The sequence below is a fragment of the Sinocyclocheilus grahami genome, unplaced genomic scaffold (assembly GCF_001515645.1).
Source record: "Sinocyclocheilus grahami isolate Dianchi unplaced genomic scaffold, SAMN03320097.WGS_v1.1 scaffold923.1, whole genome shotgun sequence".
In the NCBI taxonomy this organism is placed as follows: Eukaryota; Metazoa; Chordata; class Actinopteri; order Cypriniformes; family Cyprinidae; genus Sinocyclocheilus; species Sinocyclocheilus grahami.
In genome coordinates this window covers 111349-125716 of record NW_015506102.1, presented here as the reverse complement: position 1 = coordinate 125716, position 14368 = coordinate 111349, and the positions used below count along the sequence as shown (strand labels likewise).

At 31.9% G+C, this 14368-nt stretch overlaps 1 protein-coding gene across 3 annotated transcripts in view; it reads right to left on the bottom strand.

The window, feature by feature from the left end:
• Window positions 1-3065: 3065 nt before the first annotated feature.
• The window catches only part of LOC107564301 (neuronal membrane glycoprotein M6-b-like), a 38836-nt gene continuing 27533 nt past the window's right edge, over window positions 3066-14368 (bottom strand). Inside the window, exons 2-8 of one of the 3 annotated variants that reach the window (XR_001606203.1) lie at window positions 12460-12646; window positions 10190-10346; window positions 7140-7308; window positions 6486-6559; window positions 5155-5220; window positions 3645-3874; window positions 3066-3401 (exon numbers count right to left, since the gene is read on the bottom strand). Coding sequence is in view for 2 of the 3 variants with exons in the window: in XM_016249334.1 (XP_016104820.1) it covers window positions 3794-3874; window positions 5155-5220; window positions 6486-6559; window positions 7140-7308; window positions 10190-10346; window positions 12460-12646 (734 nt within the window). In the remaining variant the exon portion in view is untranslated. The other 2 variants (XM_016249334.1, XM_016249336.1) reach the window with 2 other exon arrangements.

Below are 14368 nucleotides of genomic sequence, written 5' to 3'. Positions count from 1 at the left end.
GTTATGATGAGCTAATCATATAATAAAGCACTGCCATATTGCGTTTTTGATAATATAAATGCATTTTTGAATGAAACCTTTTATTACATTTATTATGTTTTAAGAATGATTTACTGATTTTTTTCGTCTCTGCTGACAGTGAACGGTCTGTGTTTAAAATAACAGTACCGTAAAACATTCGACTCAAACCAGACAGAACTAGGTTAGTTGTGAAGACGTACACTGAGTCGGTCTTTAATACTTCAAAACGATGAAAAATACCAACAATCTTCATAATACTGCTTCAAGCGTATGAATAGGAAGGATAAAGGCAACACTGAAAACTGTAGACAGATCTGAAGGAAGAAAACACTGGAAGGCTCACTGGCACAATTCAGAAAATATAGACTTTTCTCCTCTAATACAACACAACAGATTCTGGAAGTAAAAATCACATTCACTGTCTCAAAGCAGATGTGTTTTTGTAGAAAGATTTAGAGAAATCTCTTTATATTTATATGCATCAACAGTACAGCTTGGAATAATTATGATTTTTTTTAAATGTTTTTGAAAGAAGTTTCTTCTGCTCACCAGGGATGCATTTATCTGATACAAAAATACAGTAAAAATTGTGAAATATTATTCCAATGTAAAACAGAAAATAAGCTACAGTCACATCATAACCTTCACCCAAAAATGAAACTTTCTTCTGCAGTGAATGGGGGCCGTCAGAATGAGAGTTACAGAGTTATTGATTACGGACTGTTTTGAAGTTTAAAAACTTGTATTATTTTTAAACCTTTTATTGTGATGTTTTTATCAGCTGTTTGGACTCTCATTCTGACGGCACCCATTCACTTGCAGTGAGACACTGATGCAATGCTACATTTCTCCAGATCTGATGAAGACACAAACTCGTCCTAAATTTTTGTGTGAATTAAAACGGTTAAATCCGGACTGAATTAGTCACGTTGAAAGCCTGTGAAATGCAGGTAAATGCATGTCAGTACACTGAGTCGGTCTTTAATACTTCAAAACGATGAAAAATACCAACAATCTTCATAATACTGCTTCAAGCGTATGAATAGGAAGGATAAAGGCAACACTGAAAACTGTAGACAGATCTGAAGGAAGAAAACACTGGAAGGCTCACTGGCACAATTCAGAAAATATAGACTTTTCTCCTCTAATACAACACAACAGATTCTGGAAGTAAAAATCACATTCATTGTCTCAAAGCAGATGTGTTTTTGTAGAAAGATTTAGAGAAATCTCTTTATATTTATATGCATCAACAGTACAGCTTGGAATAATTATGATTTTTTTAAAATGTTTTTGAAAGAAGTCTCTTCTGCTCACCAGGGAGAAACTTTCTTCTGCAGTGAATGGGTGCCGTCAGAATGAGAGTTACAGAGTTATTGATTACGGACTGTTTTGAAGTTTAAAAACTTGTATTATTTTTAAACCTTTTATTGTGATGTTTTTATCAGCTGTTTGGACTCTCATTCTGACGGCACCCATTCACTTGCAGTGAGACATTGATGCAATGCTACATTTCTCCAGATCTGATGAAGACACAAACTCGTCCTAAATTTTTGTGTGAATTAAAACGGTTAAATCCGGACTGAATTAGTCACGTTGAAAGCCTGTGAAATGCAGGTAAATGCATGTCTTTGCAACCAGAAACTGTGAGGCGATAAGCCACTGAATGTTAGAGAGTGATTTTAAAAGCATGTGTTTTTTTAGCTGATTAAATCACTGTAGATTAATATTCAGAAGTTAAATCATATAATCAAGCGTTCGGCACAAAGCCATGTGCTTCTGCTCACTAACTACAACTTTCTCAATGATCATGCATGTGTTTTTATTAATGATCAAATCACACAAAGGTCATTCCTACTGACAGCATGTTTTTGTTTATTTATTAATAGTAAAGCAGACAGTGTTATGATGAGCTAATCATATAATAAAGCACTGCCATATTGCGTTTTTGATAATATAAATGCATTTTTGAATGAAACCTTTTATTACATTTATTATGTTTTAAGAATGATTTACTGATTTTTTTCGTCTCTGCTGACAGTGAACGGTCTGTGTTTAAAATAACAGTACCGTAAAACATTCGACTCAAACCAGACAGAACTAGGTTAGTTGTGAAGACGTACACTGAGTCGGTCTTTAATACTTCAAAACGATGAAAAATACCAACAATCTTCATAATACTGCTTCAAGCGTATGAATAGGAAGGATAAAGGCAACACTGAAAACTGTAGACAGATCTGAAGGAAGAAAACACTGGAAGGCTCACTGGCACAATTCAGAAAATATAGACTTTTCTCCTCTAATACAACACAACAGATTCTGGAAGTAAAAATCACATTCACTGTCTCAAAGCAGATGTGTTTTTGTAGAAAGATTTAGAGAAATCTCTTTATATTTATATGCATCAACAGTACAGCTTGGAATAATTATGATTTTTTTTAAATGTTTTTGAAAGAAGTTTCTTCTGCTCACCAGGGATGCATTTATCTGATACAAAAATACAGTAAAAATTGTGAAATATTATTCCAATGTAAAACAGCTGTTTTCTATGTGAATATCCATTACAATTTTATTTATTTCTGTGATGCGCAGCTGTATTTTCAGCATCATTCCTCCAGTCTTCAGTGTCACGTGATCTTCAGAAATCAGTATAATATTTGCTGTTCAAGAAAACACTACTTTATAAAAGTTTGGGGTAAGTAATATAAATATTACAAAATATATACAGTATATATATTATTCAGCAAGAATGCATTAAATTGATAAAAATATGTGTGTGTTTTTATTATGCATATATAAATACACACACATGCATGTATATATTTTAAAAATATTCACTATATATATATGTATATATATATATTCAAATATAATTAATATTATATGTAAGCATTAATATTTTATATATAAATAAAACATATTTTTCTTAAATATATACATGCATGTGTGTGTATTTATATATGCATAATAAAGTACACACACATATATTGTAAACAAGAACTTTTATTTTGTTTGCGATTAATCGCGATTAACCGTTTGACAGCGCTAACACACAAGTACTGCTTATATAATATTTAGAATTGTTTATAATTCATACGAATTTGAACTGAAGCTCAGATGCAAGTTTCTGTTATTTAGTCTTCAATCGTTGTGCTTTGAATGGCATTTCGTGAATCTCCTGGTTTTTATTTGGTGCATGGATCAGGATTTTCCAGAATCTGTTTTGAGAAAATGAATGGGAAAAATACTTTCCTCTGCTGCGCCGTGCGTCTGTCCTTTAGCCGTAATACTTCAGAGGAATTTAAAGAGACTTCGTGTTAGGCTTCAAATCAGGCTTTTCTGGCTAACAACACGTGCATGTTTGCAGACTCGGGCTGCACCTGCATTATTTAGTCTTCAATCGTTGTGCTTTGAATGGCATTTCGTGAATCTCCTGGTTTTTATTTGGTGCATGGATCAGGATTTTCCAGAATCTGTTTTGAGAAAATGAATGGGAAAAATACTTTCCTCTGCTGCGCCGTGCGTCTGTCCTTTAGCCGTAATACTTCAGAGGAATTTAAAGAGACTTCAAATCAGGCTTTTCTGGCTAACAACACGTGCATGTTTGCAGACTCGGGCTGCACCTGCGTCCAAATGCTACATCCGTATACAGGTCTATATTTACACATTACATGTCAAAGCAAAGAAGTGTTTCTCCCGTTTGTCTTCGCTTCGATTATTTTAGTCCATATTGTCAGTGGCTGCTCATTCTAGGCACTTCGACGCAGCTGCGTTAAAATTTAGTGCAGCAGTCCTCTCGACTCTTAAACTTCAAAACAGCAAAGTTATACGTGGTAGCCATCATGTAGATGAGCTGGTGGAAGAGAAAGCACAGAAATCAATGACGGAATAAAGAAACCGCAAGTCCTGAAATACACTGCAAGCATCTGAGCACAAAACACTTTAGAGTTGCATTAATAAATGCACACAAATGTATGAATATATATATATATATATATATATATACACACAGTTTAGAAACATGATTTAATTAGTAGGCCAAAGACCAGAAGCATCACGAGCTGTTTTGACTTAAATACATATAATAGATAATAAAGTTGCATGATATTTGTAAAATAAATAAATAAATGCTAAAACAATTACGTAACATATATTTTTTTTAAATTACATTACAAATAAAATTTACAGTGAAAAGCAAGATATTTGTAAAAAATAAAAAATAAAAATAAATAAATAAATAAATATATATATAATTAAATTTTTCAAAATATATATGTATATATATATATATATATTTTTTTTTTTTAATATATCATTTATATATAATAATTTAAATAATTTATTTTAAATCAATTAAAAAATATTAAATAATAAAACAAAGAAAGAAACAATAATTTTAAATAAGCATTGCATTATATGAATTTTTGGTGAAAAGCAAGACAATTGCAACAAAAAAATTTAATATTAAATTAAATAATTATTTAATAAATTAAAATGAAAAAGAACTGACAAAATTAAAATAAACATTACAAATAAAATTTATAGTAATAAAATTCTAAATAATAAAAATAATTGTTTAATAAAATTAAATAAAAAACTACATTACAAATAAAATATTTAGTTTATATTAGTTTAATATATATTTAGTATAACTACATTATAGGTAAACATGATATTTGCATAAATAAAATAACTACATAATTATTTAATCAAATTGAATTAAATAAATAATTAAATTAGAACAAACAATTTAAAATCAAATGTAATGAAAAATTCTAATAATGTTTTTTTTCTCACATTTTGTTCTCCAGTATTGACAGCTTCACTGATTATAATGGGACTGATCTCGTTATGTTGTGTTGAATATGTCAGATGCAATAACACTGGATTTCCCTCCAGGCATCAGTAAAGTATGTGAGTAGAAGCTGAGCTTCTGATGTCCCACTAGCTGATATCTCAGGCATTCACATGCATGCAGTTGCAGAACAATATCAAGTCATCTGGAGTCGGCTAGTGGGACTTCACCTCAAAAGCTAACCCTCGGATCAGGGGCTGGAAGCACAGGGTCTGCAGCAGAGGATGCTGGGAATGAAGGGGTAAATAGAGGAGGAAGAGGAACAAACAGCCGCTTACCAGAGCAACGACTGTGGCTCCGGCTCCGGCACAAGCCACGATGAACAGATGATAAGACAGATAGAACTGCAAGAGACCAACGGCAAATCATGCACGTGAACAGAGAATGCTGGACAACTAATAAACCAGTGAGAGTGCGACAAATGGGTTTCAGACAAATAACATTTAGATTTGTAAAAAAAATAATAATATAATATTACATAAATGTAATATTAAATAAAGTAAAAATAAAATTGGTCAATCAAATTTATAGTGAAAAGCAAGCCACTGTTAAAAAAATAAAATGAATTATTAAATAATTATTTAATAAATTAAACTAAAATTATTTACTAAAATTACATAATATTAAATTATTAATAAAATTTAAATAAACATTACATTATAAATCACATTTATAGTGAAAAGCAAGCCACTGTTAAAAAATAAAATAAATTATTAAATAATTATTTAATAAATTAAACTAAAATGACTTACTAAAATTACATAATATTAAATAAATAAATAATACAATTAAAATAAACATTACATTACAAATTAAATTTATAGTGAAAAGCAAGCCACTGTTAAAAAAATAAAATAAATTACTAAAATTATTTACTAAAATTACATAATATTAAATAAAGAGATAATAAAATTAAAATAAATATTACATTACAAATGTATATTAAAAAGCTAAACAAATTAAAGATAAATTATGAAATATTTATTTAATAAATTAAACTAAAATAATGAACTAAAATAAATATTAAATAAAGATAATACAATTAAAATAAAAAATTGAATAATAACTTATTAAATAATTATTTAATAAATTAAACTAAAACAATTTACTAAAATTAAATATTAAATAAATACATAAATAAATAATAAAATTTAAATAAACATTACATTATAAATCAAATTTATAGTGAAAAGCAAGCCACTGTTAAAAAAATAAAATAAATTATAAAATAATTATTTAATAAATTAAACAAAATTAAATAATATTAAATAAAGAGATAATAAAATGTAAATAAACATTACATTACAAATGTATACTAAAAAGCTAAACAAATTAAAGATAAATTACGAAATATTTATTTAATAAATTAAACTAAAAATAATTAACTAAAATAAGTATTAAATAAAGAAATAATAAAAATTTGAATAAACACTACATTACAAATAAAATTTAGAGTGAAAGACATTTATAAAAAATAAAATAACACATTATTAAATCATTATTTAATACATTACATTAAAAAGAATATAATTAGAATTAAAAGAATAAAAAGATAATTCCTTATGCTGTACGACAAGGTAAATAAACTGAGTGTGACGGATGTGTTTACTTCGCTGGTGTTGCAGATATCAGCTAGCGTTGAGCCGCAAGCTTTGCCCGGTGTTGCGTTCCATGGAATAATGCCTGCACAGAGAAATAAACCAAGTTAACAATCACACAGCTCAACATGCTTATCAAGACTGCGTCTGCAGGGAATGTATGAATAGATCAAACGTAAACCTTATATATGTGACCCTGGAGCACAAAACCAGTCATAAGCGTCAATTTCTCGAAATTGAGATTTATGCATCATCTGAAAGCATTGATGTATGGTTTGTTAGGATCGGAAAAATATTAGGCTGAGATGCAACTATTTGAAAATCTGGAATCTGAGGGTGCAAAAAAATCTAAATATTGAGAAAATCATCTCTAAAGTTGTCCAAATGAAGTCTTTAGCAATGCATATTACTAATCAAACATTAAGTTTTGATATATTTACGGTAGGAAGTTTACAAAATATCTTCATGGAACATGATCTTTACTTAATATCCTAATGATTTTTGGCATAAAAGAGAAATGTATAATTGTGACCCATACAATGTATTGTTGGCTATTGCTACAAATATCCCCCAGCGACTCAACACTGCTTTTGTGCTGCAGGGACACATATGCATTGGATAAAAGCACGAATGCATGAAGAGATATTAGGCTCAGAGACTCGTACCGTACTGCCGCACATCCACGCAGATGCTGTCGGCGGAGGTCAGGTTGGCCATCGGTGAGCGCATGGCAGCGCAGGTCGACCTCATGTTGTAGAAAAGGAACACAGGAACCGCTGAGAAGCCGAAAACCCCGAGCCAGGCGATTCCCAGGACGTAGGTCAGGAGCACGAACTGAGAGAGAGACGATGGAACGGTTTTAGCAAACGCAAACACTCGAGCTGGTGCTTAGTGCTGGATTAATAATCCCGTTTTATCTTCAACTGAACCTCTGGCTTCCAATGATTACGGAAACAAGATTCTCAATATAAAACAATCATTGTGCTGCGATCCCTTCAACACATATTTGATCTTATTTATTTTTATTACATTTATTTATTTTAATTGTATATATATAGTAACAGAGTGACATTTCTGTCACAGTTTTCCATATACTTAAGAGTAATGGAATTAAAAATTCTATGTGTTGTAATACTATGAGGCTCGTTGGACACACCTGGATTGTATATCAGGTGAGGAGATGCCTGCAGAAGTGGTTCAGATTGTTTCTTTGTGCTACCTTGAACTGCTGGTTGACAAAGTCCCAGTTGAGAAACCTTTGGTTTTAAGCTCGATGTGTGAGTAGTATATTTGAATATTGTCTATCTTCTTAATTTAGAATGTGGGAGGAATGTTTATGTTTGTTTTTGGTGTTTTCTATTTTTCTGAAGGACTTTTTTCCTTTTCGTATCATTTCACTTCCAAATCTGTGTTTGGATAGATAACTGATCGTAACGGTGTTCATTGGAATAGTGTTTGGAGTGGATGTGCCTTTGTGGAGGCTCACTCATGTGCTAGTCGGAGTAATGGAATTAAAAATTCTATGTGTTGTAATACTATGAGGCTCGTTGGACACACCTGGATTGTATATCAGGTGAGGAGATGCCTGCAGAAGTGGTTCAGATTGTTTCTTTGTGCTACCTTGAACTGCTGGTTGACAAAGTCCCAGTTGAGAAACCTTTGGTTTTAAGCTCGATGTGTGAGTAGTATATTTGAATATTGTCTATCTTCTTTATTTAGAATGTGGGAGGAATGTTTATGTTTGTTTTTGGTGTTTTCTATTTTTCTGAAGGACTTTTTTCCTTTTCATATCATTTCACTTCCAAATCTGTGTTTGGATAGATAACTGATCGTAACGGTGTTCATTGGAATAGTGTTTGGAGTGGATGTGCCTTTGTGGAGGCTCACTCATGTGCTAGTCAGAGTTGTCCACGCTAAAGCACATCGACATATTTCATATCTCAATGTTTGTCTTCGGAAGGAATCATTTATTTTTGCCACGGAGTGGATCATCATTTCTCAGATAAGAACTAAAAGACGATTTCTTTGGTGTAACATCAAAGACAAATTTCTATTTTTCAGAAGGACTGTTTTTCTTTTCATATCATTTCACTTCCAAATCTGTGTTTGGATAGATAACTGATCGTAACGGTGTTCATTGGAATAGTGTTTGGAGTGGATGTGCCTTTGTGGAGGCTCACTCATGTGCTAGTCAGAGTTGTCCACGCTAAAGCACATCGACATATTTCATATCTCAATGTTTGTCTTCGGAAGGAATCATTTATTTTTGCCACGGAGTGGATCATCATTTCTCAGATAAGAACTAAAAGACGATTTCTTTGGTGTAACATCAAAGACAAAGTCTTGATTTTGTTTATTTGTTTCTTTATTCTGTATATATTATAATTAATGTTCACTTGAACATATTTAGCATTTGGGGGAATAAAACACAACAACAAAAACAACAACAACAAAAGAAAGACTGTTTGCTGAAGTTCATAAATTGCTTTATTTGATCTCAGTGATGAACCCTCATTTGTGGCTAATCTAAAAATAAAAGAAAGAAAGTTACAATATATATATATATATATATGTGTGAGTATCTGTTTATTTTGTAATTTATTGTACTATTAACTGAAAATAATTTTTTCACTTATTTTGATTATTTAATTTTTACATTAAAATATAAAAAATATTACTCACATTTTTGCTTTTTAAATTTTTCTTAAACATTTGCTTCTTTGTTTCAATTTATTTATTAAGATATTTTTATATTATATATTCAAACTATGTGTGTGTATGCATATATACATATATATATTTTTTATTTTTTATTTGTTTTACTATTTTATCATTCATTTAATTATTTAATTTAATTCTATTTATCTTTCATATTTTTTATTTAAATTGTGTATTTTATATCTATATATAATTTATATATTTATCAACTTATTTTGATTATTTAATTTTTACATTAAAATATAAAAAATATTACTCACATTTTTGCTTTTTAAATTTTTCTTAAACATTTGCTTCTTTGTTTCAATTTATTTATTAAGATATTTTTATATTATATATTCAAACTGTGTGTGTGTATGCATATATACATATATATATTTTTTATTTGTTTTACTATTTTATCATTCATTTAATTATTTAATTTAATTCTATTTATCTTTCATATTTTTTATTTAAATAGTGTATTTTATATCTATATATAATTTATATATTTATAAATAAATATGTGTATATATATATATATATATACATACACATTTTTATATTACATATGTAGTTTTTCATTATTTTACTTGACATTTTTTTTTTGTTTTTCAGTTGAATGATATTTCCATATTTCCAAAGTCAATAATTAATCATGTTCAATGTTAATCATTAATCAATCATCACGATCTCAATACACACCAACATAATCATGATTATGATTTTTGTCATAATCTGCTGAGCAGGTTGGTAGGTAAGAAATTCAATATTTCTAATTCTGATTAGTTTACGATCCCTTAACGACTTAACTGCATTGATTAAAGCCATGAAGTTCAAGATATCAAGACAGGTCAATATATATATATATATATACACACAGACAAAAACACATTTCTTTGTTTTTATTTTGAAATGTATTTTATTTTATTTAAATAATTTTCTGATTTATTTTTAGTTTATTATTCATTATATTTGTATTTGTATTCTGTTATTTATCTGCCTGATGTTCCCGTACCATGCCGCTGATGCAGCGTCCGCAGACGGTGGTCTTGAACTCGCTGTGGAGCTCTTTGACGGCGCTGCTGGTGTAAAACCCCTCGGCGAGCAGAATGATGCCGTACAGGAAGAAGAAGCAGGCGATGCCGTATATAACATACTGCATGAGCTGGATTCTGCAGAAGAGACGAGAAGAGCTCAGATGTTACTGCTCGTGTGTGCTAGTGTGTGTGTGTGTGTGTGTGAGTGAGTGAGCGTGCGTGAGTGTGTGTGTCTGTGTGTGTGTGTGAGTGAGTGAGTGTGTGAGTGAGTGAGTGAGTGTGTGTGTGTGTGGGTGTGTGAGTGTGTGAGTGTGTGTGTGAGTGGGTGTGTGTGTGTGTGTGTGTGTGTGCTCGTGTGTGTGTGTGTGTGTGTGTGTGTGTGTGTGTGTGTGTGTGTGAGTGAGTGAGCGTGCGTGTGTGTGTGTGTCTGTGTGTGTGTGTGAGTGAGAGAGTGTGTGTGTGTGTGAGTGAGTGAGTGAGTGAGTGTGTGTGTGTGAGTGTGTGTGTGAGTGTGTGTGTGTGTGTGTGAGTGAGTGTGTGTGTGAGTGTGTGTGTGTGTGTGTGAGTGAGTGTGTGTGTGAGTGTGTGTGTGTGTGTGTGAGTGAGTGTGTGTGTGAGTGTGTGTGTGTGTGTGTGAGTGAGTGTGTGTGTGAGTGTGTGTGTGTGTGTGTGAGTGAGTGTGTGTGTGAGTGTGTGTGTGTGTGTGTGAGTGAGTGTGTGTGTGAGTGTGTGTGTGTGTGTGTGAGTGAGTGTGTGTGTGAGTGTGTGTGTGTGTGTGTGAGTGAGTGTGTGTGTGAGTGTGTGTGTGTGTGTGTGAGTGAGTGTGTGTGTGAGTGTGTGTGTGTGTGTGTGAGTGAGTGTGTGTGTGAGTGTGTGTGTGTGTGTGTGAGTGAGTGTGTGTGTGAGTGTGTGTGTGTGTGTGTGAGTGAGTGTGTGTGTGAGTGTGTGTGTGTGTGTGTGAGTGAGTGTGTGTGTGAGTGTGTGTGTGTGTGTGTGAGTGAGTGTGTGTGTGAGTGTGTGTGTGTGTGTGTGAGTGAGTGTGTGTGTGAGTGTGTGTGTGTGTGTGTGAGTGAGTGTGTGTGTGAGTGTGTGTGTGTGTGTGTGAGTGAGTGTGTGTGTGAGTGTGTGTGTGTGTGTGTGTGAGTGTGTAATAGTGCAGCACTGCTCAGCATCGTTTGAGAACATCTCATCACTGCATGTGACTTTAATTAAAGTCTCGAGAACAGAACCAATGTGAAGCGCTGAGAAATCATCACCAGATGTGAGCAGATTTAACTCAAAACAAGTGCCCAGAATTACTCCTAACAGGTGAGTTTCATCATTTTAAGAGACGAATCTGGAGCTCAGACAGATCAAATAAACCGTGAATCAGTGGATGTTGAATGATCAGGAGAACTTCAACAAGAAAATGCATTCAATTCAGTGCAGGAGTTCCTGGAAAATCTACTGAGATGAAAATATAAAACGAGTTGCTAGAAAGCAACATAAATCCACTAAACAGCATCTAATGATGCTTTAATTAACTTCACATCTTTTATCATCTGCATTTACAAAGACCATATACAGTTGAAGAATCCCATTAAAAAAATATCAAGTATAAAAATAATAATAATACTAATAATATATATATATAGCAAAAAAACACATTCTCATTATTGTAATGCATTAAAATAATTTAAATTATTTAAGTATTTCTACATCATGTTAGTAACATTATAGTCATTCTTTTATTGCTTAGGTTTTTATTGATATGAATGTCTTATGTCATAACTCTATAGAGGAAAATGAACATTTAATGCCAGACATGTAAGAAACGCCATTGTATATTTATAAAAATAATATTTAAAATATATGCACTACCACTCAAAAGTCTGGAATAATTCAGATTTTCTAATGTTATTGAAAGAAGTCTACTCTGCTCAGCAGGGCTGCATTTATTAAATCAAAAATACAGCAAAAATTGTGAAATATTATTACAATGTAAAACAGCTGTTTTCTGTGTGAATATGTGTTAAAGTGTAATTTATTCCTGTGATCAAAGCTGAATTTTCAGCATCATTACTGCAGTCTTCAGTGTCACATGATCTTCAGAAATCATTCTAAGACTGGAGTAATGATGCTGAAAATTCAGCTTTGATCACAGGAATAAATTACACTTTAACACATATTCACATAGAAAACATCTGTTTTACATTATAATAATATTTGACATTTTTTACAGTATTTTCACAGCTTCTTCCTCACTCACATGTCGCTCAGCGTGGCGTGGTCTGTGGTGATCCTAGAGAAGTGGTTCTCCAGGATGGTGAGGGTTCCTGTCAGAGCGACGTGTCCGCAGCCGCAGAAGAGCGCCATGCCGCAGAAGCACAGGATGGTGGCCACCAGAGACGCATACGGCACGCCGCCCAGACATTTAATACAGCACTCGAAGCAACCTGCAGACACACAGACTCTGTTAACACTCGTTACACACTCCTGGATGCACATGCTTTTAAACACTGTGTATACTAGGGCTGTGCAATATATCGAAATAAAATCTGCATCGCAATATGGCTCAGTGCGACTCAAATCATGCAGGCTGGGATTTCCTGAAATAAATATATGCTTCACTGGTTGACGTATAGTTCATGATAGTGTTTACGATTATTTACTGTGAATCTAAAACCTGCAGCACATATTTTAATTTGCTGCAACCTAGCAAAAAATATTGATGTTTACCATTTAAAATTGAAGAAAGGAAGGCATTATTTATTAATATTGTAATTTTACAAAAAAATAAATAAACAATTATTTATTTTTCTGTAAAGTATTATTGCAAAAAAAAAGTTTATTAAAAATATTTTAAATAATGGCTTATTTTTATTTTAATCACAAAATGAAAATTAGTATTTATTATTATTTATCTATTTTTAATTTTACATTAATATTAGCATTTATTTATTTATTATTTTATTTTTTATTTCCTAATATTAAAATAATCTGAATATTATATTCAACAATCGCAATAAAATTATGATAATAATTATTTTTCTATAGTCATATTGAATTAAATAAAAATTATTATTAATATATAATGCAGATCCACTGCCGAACAAAATCTATGGAAGCCTGTTTCCACCACGGAATAAAAATAGCAAAAACTTTTTAATCTCACAATTCTGACTTTATCACAAATGCAAGTTTATTTCTCGAAGTTATGACTTTATATTTATATTTCTAGAGAAGAGCAGCCCTTACATATACTATAGAATTAAATGAATAATTCATCCAAAAATGAAAACTGTCATTTAATGATGCTCATGTTTTTCCAAACCTGTATGTTTTTCATGCTTTGTGTGGGGAAGCAAATTAAGTCATAAGCGATTAATCTTACCCAGCAAGGAAACTCTGAAATCTCATTCGTGATCATATTTATATTAATAAATGACATGTTGTCCTCACATAAAGACTCATATCACTTCAAAAGACGGACTACTGTTATGGTACTTTGATGATGCTGTTTGTTTTTGTTGTTTCAAAAATCTTAGTTTTCCACAGAAAAATAAGGAAAAAATTACAGCATAATAACATGAGAGTTTTTTCTGCTTTTGGGTAAATTATTCCTTTAATAAATGTGCCATCGAACTGTGAAGCTCCTAATTAAAAACAGTGTAAAGCACAGAGTGTGAAAACAAAGACTAAAATAATGAACTGCATGTGTGTGTGTGCGCATTTTTGTGACAAATGAGGACATAAATGTGTATAATGACAAAGGTATGACAGGTATTAAAAGGAGAAGGTGACTTTTCAGTGTGTATGTGAGAGAGTGTATGAGTGAGTGTGTGTGTGTGTGTGTGTGTGTGTGTGTGTATGATTGAGTATGTGTGTGTGTGTGCGTGCGAGTGTATGAGTGCTTATGTGCGCGTGTGTGTGTGTGTGAGCGTATGAGTGTGTGTGTGTGTGTGTGTGTGTGTGTGCGTGTGTGTGTTTGAGTGTTTGTGTGTGTGTGTGTGTGTGTGTGCATGTTTATGTGGTTTATGAGGATACAGATTTGTATAATAACATGGGTATGACATAGGTATTACAACGAGAAGGTGATTTATGAGGACATTTTCAGTGTCCCAGTAATTCAAAAGGCTTATAAATAATTCAGAATGAGTTTTTTTGAAAATCTAAAA